The 14105-nt window shown below is 43.4% G+C and overlaps 1 protein-coding gene across 2 annotated transcripts in view; it reads right to left on the reverse strand.

Moving 5' to 3' along the window:
- Nucleotides 1-12504, reverse strand: part of fgf14 (fibroblast growth factor 14) — a 357611-nt gene extending 345107 nt beyond the window's left edge. The window contains exon 1 of one of the 2 annotated variants that reach the window (XM_067986615.1): nucleotides 12312-12504. In XM_067986615.1, the coding sequence (XP_067842716.1) occupies nucleotides 12312-12504 (193 nt within the window). Of the gene's footprint in view, nucleotides 1-12302 lie in introns of both variants that reach the window. The other variant, XM_067986614.1, reaches the window with a different exon arrangement.
- Nucleotides 12505-14105: the final 1601 nt, after the last annotated feature.

Consider the following 14105-nt stretch of genomic DNA (forward strand, 5'->3'; position numbering starts at 1 on the left):
TATTCTCGGTGGCATGGAGCAGATGAATGGCAGGGAGAGGGGGGATTCCTACTCTGTGGCAGAGAAATACTCTCGGTGGCTCACAAGTGACCAGGCAAGGGGGCTTGTGACCATTTACCATCATAATCCGAATAAGCCATATTACGAAAGGGTAGATAGCACTTTACTGAACACAGCTGCCATCACTAAGTGTAAAAATCTTAACAGCATTCTGCAACTGGTATTGAAACAGCAAAACCATTTTTTTTAAATTCAAAAAGCCACAAATAAAGACCTTTCTTGGCAATACCAGCCTGTGTCTTAGGACAGCTAAGAGTCTCAGGGTGTAGCTGTATTTTCAATGGGGCTCCCAGAATTCTGAAAACACTGGGGAGGGAGCTTCTGTGAATAATGGAGCAATTTCTGGGATCTTAGATAACTGGGAGAAAGATCCTGGAATCAGGGAGTACTAGGGATGCGGTCCAGGGGTATGAGAGTACTGGCATTGCCAACACTCCAGGATTGTCCTGGAGTCTCGAGGATTGTCCTGGAGTCTCAAGGAATTGCAGATTAATCTCCAGGACATTGCTGTGAGCAAACCCGGGAGAAAAATCATGGGGGCATTAAAAAGAATTGTGATTTTTTTTTCTTCATTTTCTTTGAACATTTATTAGTTATAAAAAATATTGGAGACGGGTTAAAAAGGCTGTTTGACTGACAGTCCAGCATCATCCAATCGGGTAATTAAGAGCCTGTTTGCCATCCAATTGGCTGTGGGAAGGCGGAGCTCTGCAAGGATGGGCGTGTAGGGCAACCAATGGCGGGAGTGTGGGGGGGCGGGCGATTGGAGGCAGGAAATCATGTGATGAAAGCTGCAGGAATATGTCCAGAGTGGACCTTAGTGAGCACTGCCAAGGGATCCTGGGCAGAGTGGTAGTCTAGGGATTAGGATCGTGAATCCTGCAGAATAGGATTTGGAGCACTGGTGGTTCAGTATTGGGGGGGGCTGTTGGGGTCTGGCAGTATTTGGGGGTGTAGGGTCTGACAGCCTTGTGCAAAAGAGTGGGATACAAACTGGCCTCATCTGCAGTAACGTAAGAAATCAATGGCTTGGGCATTCGCACCTTAAAGACATCGGTACAGGTTATCTTTTAATCTTAAGTCCAATCAACTGATTGAGACTCAATTTATACAACAGGCACTCGGGAGGAAAAGAGCCTCCTAATTTACACAAGAATATTAAACTGTATGTATGGGTCAGCGCATACTGAGAAGCAGTGTAATAAAGACTTGGCAAAAGCATTTAGCATTGTTAGATGAACTTAAATGCATGTATATGTAACTGGTCCAATTGGCCTAGTTGGATAGTGATGGATGAACGAACGTAAATTGATAAAAAGCCAATAAAAACCTAAACTGAGAAAGGAAAGTACCACTATTCATCACCGGTGGATTGCAGAGTCACATTAGTCATTCAGCATTTATAGAATTACATCGAGTGTACAGCACAGAAACAGGCCATTCGGCCCAACTGGTCCATGCCGGTGTTTATGCTCCACACGAGCCTCCTCCCTCCCTACTTCATCTCACCCTATCAACATATCCTTCTATTCCTTTCTCCCTCATGTGTTTATCTAGCTCCCCCTTTAAAGGCATCTATGCTATTCACCTCAACTACTCCATGTGGGCGCGAGTCCCACATTCTCACCACTCTCTGGGTGAAGAAGTTTCTCCTGAATTCATTAGTAACTATCTTCTATTTATCACCTCTAGTTCTGGTCTCCCCCACAAGCGGACGCATCCTCTCTACATCTACCCTATCAAATCCCTTCATAATTTTAAAGACCTCTATCAGGTCACCCCTCAGCCTTCTCTTTTCGAGAGAAAAGAGCCCCAGCCTGTTCAGTCTTTCCTGATAGTTATAACCTCTCAGTTCTGGTATCATTCTTGTAAATCTTTTTTGACCTTTCTCCAGTGCTTCTATATCCTTTTTGAACTACAGAGACCAGAACGATTCACAATACTCCAAGTGTGGTCTATGTAAGTTTAACATAACTGCTCTGCTTTTCAATTCTGTAAGGGGTCAGTAGATTCCAGGGGCCGCAAATTACTCGCCCGAGGACGTCGTATTTCAACGGCGTCATCTCCGACCACCGGCGAAATCCCCGAAATCGCAAACTTGCTCCCATTGGTTCACCGGCGGTTTGACAGTTAATAATTAAAGGGCCACCTACGCTACAATCAAACACAATCAGGAAACATCTGTAAACTTTCCCATCTGGAATGAAGATACTTACGTCACGAGAAGGTACACTGGAAAATACCAGCCCTACACTACTTTTTGAAAGCATGGTGACTGTTGATGACTGTGAAACAACAAAAAAATTAAACTTTAGTAATGTGGAATGTCAAATTACTCTTACTTTAATACTTTTTGATTAAAAGAAATTAAAATACTTTTTCTTCACTGAAATTTACAGAAGTTAAATCATTTCCTTGGTTTTTTGTAATAAAAGTATGTTAAATTTTTATTTACACTAACACGAGAATGTCACTTTAAGTGAATGAGTTTTACTTGCCTGCTTGGAGGGTGGGCTTTCCATTCTCTCAGCCATTTGCCGTGCACAGCTGCCCACGCGGCTGAGGTGCTGAGCTGATCCTGTGCTTTCTTCCCAGTTTTTTTAAATTCAAGCAATTCCACGCCACGGATACAAAGTTTGATTTGTTCATTTTATTCGTAGGGGGCTGCTGCAGACTTTGCCATGCCAAAGCAACAGCCCCTGATGTATATTGTGAGTGACATTTTATAAATGTCATCAATGCCTTTCTGGAGACCCTCCCTCTATAGGTAAAAAAAATGTTGTGTTTCCAGAGGTAGCCCACCCATTTAAAGAAGATGAATTTTGGGACACTCACCTCACAGTTAGCGGCCCGAGGGTGGGGCTGATGAGGACAACAGGAAGGAGGCCAAGCACAGGCCTGGAGTGGCCCTCAGGACAGCTCCTCCATATCAGGCGTTGTTAGCCGCAGTGACCACTGGAGATCCAGCTCCTGCTCCGGCCAATTTAGCAGAGAAGTCCTAAATCAGGCCCCTCCTTTGCAAACGTAACTTTCCCAATGGCGGTTTTAGGAACCCGCCAGGGACACCTGAAAAATCACTCGACCCTATATGGGATTGGACATCTTTCAGGCATTCTTGGGGCACAAAACAAGCTCACTTAGAGTCATAGAGTCATAGAGTTATACAGCACGGATAGAGGCCCTTCGGCCCATCGTGTCCGCGCCGGCCATCAGCCCTGTCTACTCTAATCCCATATTCCAGCATTTGGTCCGTAGCCTTGTATGCTATGGCATTTCAAGTGCTCATCCAAATGCTTCTTGAATGTTGTGAGGGTTCCTGCCTCCACAACCCTTTCAGGCAGTGAGTTCCAGACTCCAACCACCCTCTGGGTGAAAAAGTTCTCTCTCAAATCCCCTCTAAACCTCCCGCCTTTTACCTTGAATCTATGTCCCCTTGTTATAGAACCCTCAACGAAGGGAAAAAGCTCCTTAGTATCCATCCTATCTGTGCCCCTCATAATTTTGTACACCTCAATCATGTCCCCCCCTCAGCCTCCTCTGCTCCAAGGAAAACAAACCCAATCTTCCCAGTCTCTCTTCATAGCTGAAGCGCTCCAGCCCTGGTAACATCCTGGTGAATCTCCTCTGCACCCTCTCCAAAGCGATCACATCCTTCCTGTAGTGTGGCGACCAGAACTGCACACAGTACTCCAGCTGTGGCCTAACCAGTGTTTTATACAGCTCCATCATAACCTCCTTGCTCTTATATTCTATGCCTCGGCTAATAAAGGTAAGTATCCCATATGCCTTCTTTACCACCTTATCTACCTGTCCCGCCGCCTTCAGGGATCTGTGAACTTGCACACCAAGATCCCTCTGACCCTCTGTCTTGCCTAGGGTCCTCCCATTCATTGTGTATTCCCTTGCCTTGTTAGTCCCTCCAAAGTGCATCACCTCGCACTTTTCCGGGTTAAATTCCATTTGCCACTGTTCCGCCCATCTGACCAACCCATCTATATCGTCCTGCAGACTGAGGCTATCCTCCTCGCTATTTACCACCCTACCAATTTTTGTATCAGCGAACTTACTGATCATACCTTTTACATTCATATCCAAGTCATTAATGTAGACCACAAACAGCAAGGGACCCAGCACCGATCCCTGTGGTACCCCACTGGCCACAGGTTTCCAGTCACAAAAACAACCTTCGACCATCACCCTCTGCCTTCTGCCACTAAGCCAGTTTTGTATCCAAAGTGCCAAGGCACCCTGGATTCCATGGGCTCGTACCTTCTTGACCAGTCTCCTGTGCGGGACTTTATCGAAGGCCTTACTGAAATCCATGTATACCACATCCACTGCGTTACCCTCATCCACACGCCTAGTCACCCCCTCAAAAAATTCAATCAAATTAGTCAGACATGATCTTCCCTTGACAAAGCCATGTTGACTATCCCTGATTAATCCTTGCTTCTCCAAGTGGAGACTAATTTTGTCCTTCAGAATTTTTTCCAATAATTTTCCTACCACTGATGTTAGGCTCACTGGCCTGTAGTTCCCCAGTTTTTCCCTACTCCCCTTCTTGAATAATGGTATTACATTAGCGGTTCTCCAGTCCTCTGGCACATCCCCTGTGGCCAGAGAGGTTCTGAATATATGTGTCAGAGCCCCCGCAATCTCCTCCTTTGCCTCACACAGTAGCCTGGGATACATTTCGTCCGGGCCTGTGTGAAACATAGTGTGAAACAACAATTTTCCTATCAGTGAGGGGCTTGCCCCGCAGAACACAATCCCAAATTCTATAATTTTTTTAAAATAAAGAGGTGATGTAGCGGCATTGCATGTTTAAGTACCAAACCAAAGTATAGATATGATACCGGGGCTAAAAGGGTTAAGTTATGGGGACAGTTTGCATAGACTGGACTTGTATTCCCTCGAGTATAGAAGATTAAGGGGTGATCTAATCGAGGTGTTTAAGATGATTAAAGGATTTGATAGGGTAGATCTTTTTTCCCCCCTCGCAAGAAATGTGACAGTCAGTGACATCCTTGCTCTAGAGAGCCAATTGCTGCAGATCATCAACATGATCGTGAGCAAGAAGGAGGTAGGAACTGTCGGAGGGAAGAACACGGGCAGCTTTTCTTTACAGCACTACTTCGGGAGAAAGGCCCAGGACTGGGTCCTCAAGGTTCTGTTTGAAAAATGCAGCCTTTGAACAGTAGACAATGATGTCTTCAGCCGTCTCGGCCCCCAAGTTCTGGAATTCCCTCCCCAAACCTTGCGGCCTCTCTCTCCTCCTTAAAACCTACCTGTCACCTGTCCTAATATCTCCTTATGTGGCTCAGTGTCAAACTTTGTTTGATAATCGCTCCTGTGAAGCGCCTTGGGACATTTTACTATGTTAAAGGCGCTATATAAATGCAAGTTGTTGTTGTTGAAAATGCCGCTACTGAATGGTGGTAGATGTTTGTTAAGTAAATGTACACCTGGAGTACATGGGTTAAATTATATAAAGGTAAAGTTGCATAAACTAGGCTTGTATTCCCTCAGGTATAGAAGATTAAGGGATGATCTAATTGAGATCTTTATGATGATTAATGGAGTTAAAGGATTTGATAGGGTGGATAGAACTAAACCATTTCCTCTGGTGGGGGGAGTCCCGAACAAGGGGGCATAACCTTAAAATTAGAGCCAGGCCGTTCAGGGGTGATGTCAGGAAGCACTTCCTCATACAAAAAGGGAGTGGGAATCTGGAACTCTCTCCCCACAAAAAGCTGTTGAGGCTGGGGGTCAATTGATAATTTCAAAACTGAGATTGATAGATTTTTGATGGGTGAGGGTATTAAGGAATCATAGAACCAAGGCGGGTAAATGGAGTGAAGATACAGATCAGCCACGATCTAATTGAATGGCGGGACAGGCTCAAGAGGCTGAATGGCCTCCTCCTGTTCCTATAAGGAAGAGACAGATCCAACTTTCCTATTTTGGTTAGCCACATAATCAGGGCCAGAAAGCACTCGACTGAGGCAGCGAGGTTACAATGGCTCCCTGCTGAGGAGAGAGAAGGGGTAACGACAGCGTTGGACAAGATCTAGACATAAGCCTACTGTCCGCCTAATGGCAGGAACTGGTGATAAAAATTCAAAGAAAAATGTCAAAAGGTCAAGCACCCTCAATGTAGAACACATTAGGTGGCATGTATACCCTTAACAGCTAACGTGGTCATTTTCTACAAATAAGAGATAATTGTAATTAAAGTTATACAATTCTGGACCAGTTGTTGGTGAAATTGATCTCAGCTAGTAGCACGAAAGGGGCGATAGCAAATCAAATAGCTGAAGTGGGGCCTCTCGTGACGAGCCCCGTTAGTTAGATATTTTTCCTCACCCTTCAGCTCAAAAAACGTTTTGCGTCGTAACTTGCTGGAAGTGCGAGCTGATAACGGGGAGACGAGGGAGACCTCAGAACGACAGGACCAACAGTCTCTCTCCTTAAACAATGAGATTTAAGGATTGAGAAAGAAACAGGAGGAACGACGGAGAAGGAAATCGGGTGAATTAGAGTCAAATCAGGTACAGAAAGAGAAATAAAGAGAGGGAAAGAAAGATTGGATTAAGAGAGAGAGAAAAAAGAGGAAAAGTTAAAAAATTAAAATGGTAACATTTTTTAAATTTCTAACAATAATTTACTCCCTGCAGGAATGAGACTCAACAGTTCAAATTGTTCCCTTTCTGGGCCAGAGAGATTGATCGGCATCACATTAACAATTATCACGTCATTAAAAAGGTCCTTATGCTGTTAAGTTCCAGCCCTAACTTTCTGCGGTGAGTTTAATGGGCAATTAATGTGCAAATAGAGCAAGTTCTTAAAAATAACGGGGAGGTTGAGGGCGAGATGCCGTTTGTGTGAAGCAAACGGAGGAGCGGCGTAAATTGACCAGCAAATTCTGGAGATTCGCAACCCGCTGGCCGATTTATGCATTAATAACGGCGTGTGTCGTTAACACACCACAATGTCGATTGTAGATTTTGCTACAACGATGACCATATATTTATGGTCCCAGCTAGCACTGCAAGCACATCTGTACATCCAATACATCCAGAACAGCACCAATACAGCTTTATTCATGCTGAAAGGTAGTATAATGTGAAAATTGGTAATTCTGGCCCTATCAACACAAGGGAACAGTTTCTCGGGTGTTCCCCCGAGTGCACTGGATCGCCTGAACCCAGCCAATAACGGAAGCAGCTCGATTTTCCATCTACTTAAAATTCCCTCTTATTCTCTGCGTCCAGGTGATCCTGGGCTCAGATCCTGGAAAATCTCCCCAATTAAGCAGGCAAAAACAATCATTCTGCAGAGATGGACTTGTTTCGCAAAGGGGTGCTATTGACAAGGGATTTATTTTTGTGAGAATACCAAGTGTTGGGTCATGTTGTGTGTTTCGGGGATTTACAGCGTCTGTCAGTAATGCACTTCACCGGACAGAATGGGAGGAGTAAAGTACCCTTCGCACTCATCATATAACAACTAATGTTTTAATGAATGACGTGATATTAAAAAGAATGACTTTGAGTTAAGGTAGATACTTCCTTGGTGAGCTGAGGGTAACTCACCTCCCACTTGCTCATCTACCAAATTGTTGGGCCAGTTTGCTTATAACAATGTCCCGTCCAATCACGAAGTTAAACCGGTCATTTCTCAGCATCAGTTTGTTTTTACTAGTTGTCGATGTGACCACGGCATAATCGGGAATGTCCCACTTTCATGACCGTAAGCTTATGTCTAGGGGGGGAAAGATCCAATGATCTTTGAGCATCTTCACATCAACTCTCTCTAAAAATGATCTGCATCTTGAAAAGGACAATACTTCCCGTTCGGACACAAGGTGGTGTCGCCTTGGGATTCACCAGGTCTGAGATTTTCAAAGTCGTCTTTAAATTTAGATTATTAATTCTGATTCCCTTCGTTGCAATTTGGAAGAAAGTTCTGATACGGTAGAATAATTATATTTCCATGATTGTTTACGGGGTGGATTTGGGCATCCAACTGTGATTCGTTCCCATTAGTCTATGGCTTAGGACTTATGAAAAAAAGCCATAAATTATTTAATCATTATGCTGCGTAAAGCAGAATCTAGCTTAACATAAGAACATGACATTGTAAACAAGTAACAGTGTGGGAAGTAAGGTTTCAAAATTATTTGTGGATCTAGTTAAAGATGTCACACCCATTTTATTTATGTAATAGTGGATTCATTCACAAATGCTATAATTGATGTTATCAGAATCAAAGCACAGGCTCGGCCCATCGTGCCTGTGCTGGCTCTTTGAAAGAGCTGTCCAATTAGTCCCACTCCCCCTGCTCTTTCCCCATAGCCCTGCAAATTTTTCCTCTTCAAGTATTTATCCAATTCCCTTTTGAAAGTTATTATTGAATCTGCTTCCACCGCCCTTTCAGGCAGCGCGTTCCAGATCAGAACAACTCGCTGTGTTAAAAAAAAATCTCATCTCCCCTCTGGTTCTTTTGGCAATGACCTTAAATCTGTGTCCTCTGGTCACTGACCCTCCTGCCAGTGGAAACAGTTTCTCCTTATTTACTCTATCAAAACCCTTCATGTGATGATCAATTACGTTTCTTGTTTTGAACAGGTAAGTAACTGAATAGTAAGCTGTCTCCCACAATGAATAAAGTTTGTATGATCTGGTTTGTTTTTGATGAAAGCAAAGGCGCCAAGTGTTGCTCAACACTCGCCCTTGGGGGGTGGGGGAATCTTCATTTTTCCAACTCGGGTTGATCCTGGTCCTTGGAGTCAAAGATGATGCGGAGCGCGCTCCACGGGGCACATAGATTCAAATAGCATCACTGTGCTCTCTCATTTCTTTCTTGTCTTCATTAGATTGAAACCAAGAGAAACCCATAGACGAGCGCCCGTCGGGGTTGTTCATTAATGTATGGAAATTAAGGAGGCGGTGAGATTTGCCGTTATTTGGTCTGAAATTGCATAAAACACCAACAATCAATCATTTATCTCGTGAGTGGGGAACTGATCTGTGCGTAGACGCTTTGACTCATTCCTTGCGTCCTTTATCACTTAGATTTGCCTCTTAATACAATGCAAGTCTTTTATGGATGCATAGAGAGGGTTATATTAGCAGTCACCCACTCTCTCGTTTTATCCTGACTCTGTAACCAGAGCCTGGTCTTCGATAATACGAAGCTTTTGACGCAGATAGTGCAAGGTGGAACTAAGCAGCAACTGCAGGAGTAACGCTGGGCAAGACAAGGCGCTGTGCCATCACACACCAGATGAAAACAGTACAGCATGCGGCACTTACTGTATTTACTATACTGCATTACATCGTAAGGAAACAGCCGGGGTCGACAGGAAACGCATGGGCTGGTGTGTGTATGCACAAACACACTGGTCATAAATAGGCAGGCATTCCTGCATTCCCAAACAGCAAAACATATTGCACAACTTATCAAAACAAATACAATATAATGTGTACATCAAGCACAGGATGTACGCCATGGGTATACCTATTGTATGGCTTTCACGTAAAATGATATATACACAATTATATTTGGACTCAGATCAAAGATTCGTGGTACGTACACAAATATATATAAATATACACACACCGGGCTACATGTATATACATTTCTACCTATATAGAATACGTGTCTACGTGCGTTCCATATATGGGACACAATAGCATGTTTACACACAAATACTCGTATGATTACGTGTGCAGATACTGATTGAAATCCGAACGTACGTACAATGCTCGTATGTTGTACGTACGGCTGCATTCTTCGATGGACAGAAAGCTGCTTGCAGAGATCGAGGTAAATCAATGTAATGCAGTATTAAGCGATGAGCGAGCTTTGCTGCATTCGCTGGTAAGGAAAGCGAGCGTCTTGGTTGATTTATGAAGTCATTTAATTTCTCTCTGTTGTGAATGTGTTAAAGGAACCGATGATTTTAGCCCAATATATTGCTATGTAAACTTCAATATGTTATTTACAAGCAAATACAGTATATTGCTACTAGAGTTATAGGGGTAACGGATAGTCCCTGGAGATAATTGCACCTTGTTCCAACATTTGCATTGGTAGTAAATACCTGAAAGATGCATGTGTGTTAAAATTGCATTTTTCTGGAAGAAACACTGTGTAATCAAACACGTAGTTGGGATAAGAATCAAATGTAAATCAGGAAATTAATGACCAAAACAAATCCATAATAAGCTCTAACTAAGATAAACACGTCATTCAATTAAATATTCTCGTGGCTTTGGTCTCTTGTTATCCCCATCGGGAAAAAAATCACCGATACTTAGAAAGTGGGGCATCGGAGGCGCTTTCTTTTTGACTCTTCTTCCACCGGATTTTTTAAAAAGCTGAATAAAGAACCAACTAATTAAATTACAGAGAAAAACTGTCATGCCGCAGAAGGGCCTGATTTCTCCAACATTTCGAACCCTGCCTCGGACTCTCGCCTTTGCCTCTCATTCACACTCGTTAATTAAGTTTTAATAATAAATGGTGGTTTTGAGGGCGCGATCCCTTTGGATTGCCTTTTGGTATCAATGGCGAGAATAGTCAGTCTAAATGGTAAACACACACATCCTGCGGCCAATTAGTTTCAATTAAACGAGGGGGAAGAGAAACTGCCGCTCAATAACACCGATCAAAAGGCAGAAACTAATAGGCAAAGCATAAATAGTTTCATGTGCAGTAACAACAACGCTGACAATTCTGAATGCAAAGACTGTTAGACAATTTAGCATCTACATTAGAGACACCTTCTCAAATGCAGAAGTAACAAGGTAGAAAGAAGGGGAGCTATCTATGTATTAATCGGGGCGGTTTTACAGATTACACCGGCACAGAATCTCTGTTAACCTTCCTTGGGCTTGCTATAAAGTTTTGTACATTTAAACAGGAGCACGATTAAAGAAAGTGCAGGCACTATTACAAGTGGTCTTGGGTCTTATTTTTTGCAAATCATCGTACCCGTCTGTACCAATGTGCTTTCAAGAAATAAATTATTGTACCCAAAACTTTTAGCAAAGGTTGTAACAGGTTAGCCAGTGGAATGATGCAAAAGATAGTTCGTTCCATAGACTGGAATGCAACAAAAGAGACCTTATACTGACTTCAATTGGAACATGGTGGGATTAACCCCATAATCGCCACAAATACTCGTTCATATAAAGTCGCACTTTATCAAAAGGCATAGAGGAGGTTGTTCGGCCCATCGTGTCCGCGCTGGCCGAAAATGAGGCACCCCACCAGCCTAATCCCACTTTCCAGCACTTGGTCCGTCGCGACACGTCAGGTGCACATCCAGGTACTTTATAAGTGTGATGAAGGTTTCTGCCTTCTTGGCCAAAGCAACAACCAAATTTCCCACCAATGCACGGGATGGCGTTACACCATTTTACAAGCATGGGGTGGACTCCCGTGGCTCGAATTTAACAAAAACCCTATATCCTGCAATCACACATTAACAGGAGTTATTAACAAGATGCCCCTCCCCCACCAATAACCTGACACCACCTTTCAAAGAGTTACAAAACTTTGTTGTAATGGGGCCGGACGCCTCTCTTCGATTCCCCCCACTCACACACACAAAAATCTGCAATACCGAGACTGTCCAAGTAACGACACCTACAAGCGAGCCTCTAAAACTAGCTGGTGAAAAGCACTTCACACATTCTCAATAAAGCCATCAGATGCAAGAGATGAGAATCGTCCCGCTGTGACAATGACGGGTAAACGATGCCGATCTCGAAGCCAAGACATTCTCTCTCTCTCTCTCTCTCTAGTACTCCAGACTAATTTTTTTTAAAAAAAGGAACATCACGTAACTTTGATGCGCTATGCATCTGAAAACGGAAAGGGTTTCGCCTGGGTTTATTATATTACATACACCTTGTTTAAAAAACAAGGCACTTCCTGCTAGTTCATCCCCCCCAAAATAAACTCTTTAATGAAGTGACAACAATAATTTGCTCCTCGTTCAGTCCGGGGTGTCAGAATGCCAAAGAAAGGGCAATGATGTACAACACCGCAGTGTCAACGTCAGAACCAAGCTTAGCCTTTCCAGACGACTCTTTCTATTAGATGTAGCCAGCGGACCAGAAATAAAAAAAATCTACATTTTTAAAAAAAAAACAACTGATATACGTGTGAGGGTACAGATAGGTAGAAATAAAGGTAACGATTGCTCATCTAAACGGCCAGATGCTTACCAATTTGACTCTTGCTTTTCTTAAGACTCTTGCCACAAAGACACTGCAGCATATGCGTTCCTTTACTGAAAATATTCCAAAGAAACCACATTGATTTGGGCGGAAAACAATCCAGCAGCTTAGACACCCTGAGAAAGAGATCCTTCCGGTTGCGTAATATACTAAGATCAGTTCGCCTGGTCACTGGCACGAAATTTCGCATAGAAAAATTATATTCCGATCTCCCACACTCTGTCTCACGTGATTATATCTCAGACTTCTCAATGAAGACAATTGATCATTACAGAAATATTGGACCCACCAAAACACAAGGTGGTTTTCGGATTCTAGCGCAAGGTGTCTTGGGAGACAAATAAGTCGGTGTGTTTTTAAAAAAAAGACACCCAAAAAAACTAATTTGAGAACAACAAAAGGCAAATCATCCACAAAGAAAGAAGGATTGGACAGTAGTTGGTACACTAGGATCACCAGGAGGATGGGCGGATCTGCAGAACATCTGTTGGACCAAGAGGTAGGGAAACACAACGAGATTTCATCTTCCAGATGTGTTTCTTGTCCCCCCCACCACCACCTCCTCCACCACCTCCACCTCCACCGATTCAAAAAAGAGGTAGGACCCGGTCGGCGGAGTCTTATGGAAGCGACGGTAATTCTTTCCCCTTTGGAGGAATGACAGTTTTTACAGCGGTATTTCCCAGTAAACAGGGAATCTGCAATACTCCCTCAGACCACATAGCCCAGAACGGCGGAAAACCCTGGCTAATTCTACCAATCAGCTGGACTGCTCTCACTCCAAAAAAATTAATGAGGATCGACACCAATCTGCAAACAGTGTGTACACCCGGTGTGATGGGTTACAGAAGATATATATATATATATATATAGATTTCAGGAGCTCAGCTCAACAACTGCCTTTCCCCCTTAATGTGGAGATGCCGGTGATGGACTGGGGTTGACAATTGTAAACAATTTTACAACACCAAGTTATAGTCCAGCAATTTTATTTTAAATTCACAAGCTTTCGGAGGCTACCTCCTTCGTCAGGTGAACGATGTGAAAATGCAACGCATGGAGCACACGTCGCCCCGGGAGTCAGACTAAACCAGAGTTGAGATGGTTGGTCAGAAGGTCGATATGTTTGACGACTGGACTAAACCTCACGTTTGGATGAAAATAGCAGCTCGTAAACTGTTGTATTAATTAATTTGCATTCTACGTTAAAACCGTCCAGAGAGGCGCGTTCTTTTGGAAACTAAGCACATTGGGTTGAGATACTCTGGACATATATCCCGCACAACAGGGTTCAATCCATTTACCTCGGTGTGTGTTATATACACAATATACGCTCATCAATCGATGCACATCCGCGTACAAATCTAGATATCTGCAAATAGGTTACACACAAATGATGCTCGGTATTGGGGTTTGTGGTGCGAGTTACCTGTGGGTCTATCTCATTCCACGCAGCTGATTCCTCAGTCCTTGGACCGTGTTTCTACACGCTGGAGCGAAGAGCCACTGGATTGGCTGCCCGCCTGTCTATTACCGATCCAAAGCCTAAAGAGATTATAAAATCTTAAAACCCAAAGTCAACACACAGGAAGTATCGTTAATAAAAAAAAACCGGCGGAAGAAATGCTAATCTTTTAAAATAGCCCCATCCCGAACCACGTGTTAATGATTATCATCTATTGATCCATTTGGTTTGATGTTGGAATTGGGGAACCAAGAGCTCATGATAAAAAAGCAATGGGCTCTTGCCTCCCACTTTAACTAACTCTCTGTTCCCTTGTCCAATGTAAA

This window comes from Heptranchias perlo, chromosome 6 (genome assembly GCF_035084215.1).
Source record: "Heptranchias perlo isolate sHepPer1 chromosome 6, sHepPer1.hap1, whole genome shotgun sequence".
NCBI classification, from domain to species: Eukaryota; Metazoa; Chordata; class Chondrichthyes; order Hexanchiformes; family Hexanchidae; genus Heptranchias; species Heptranchias perlo.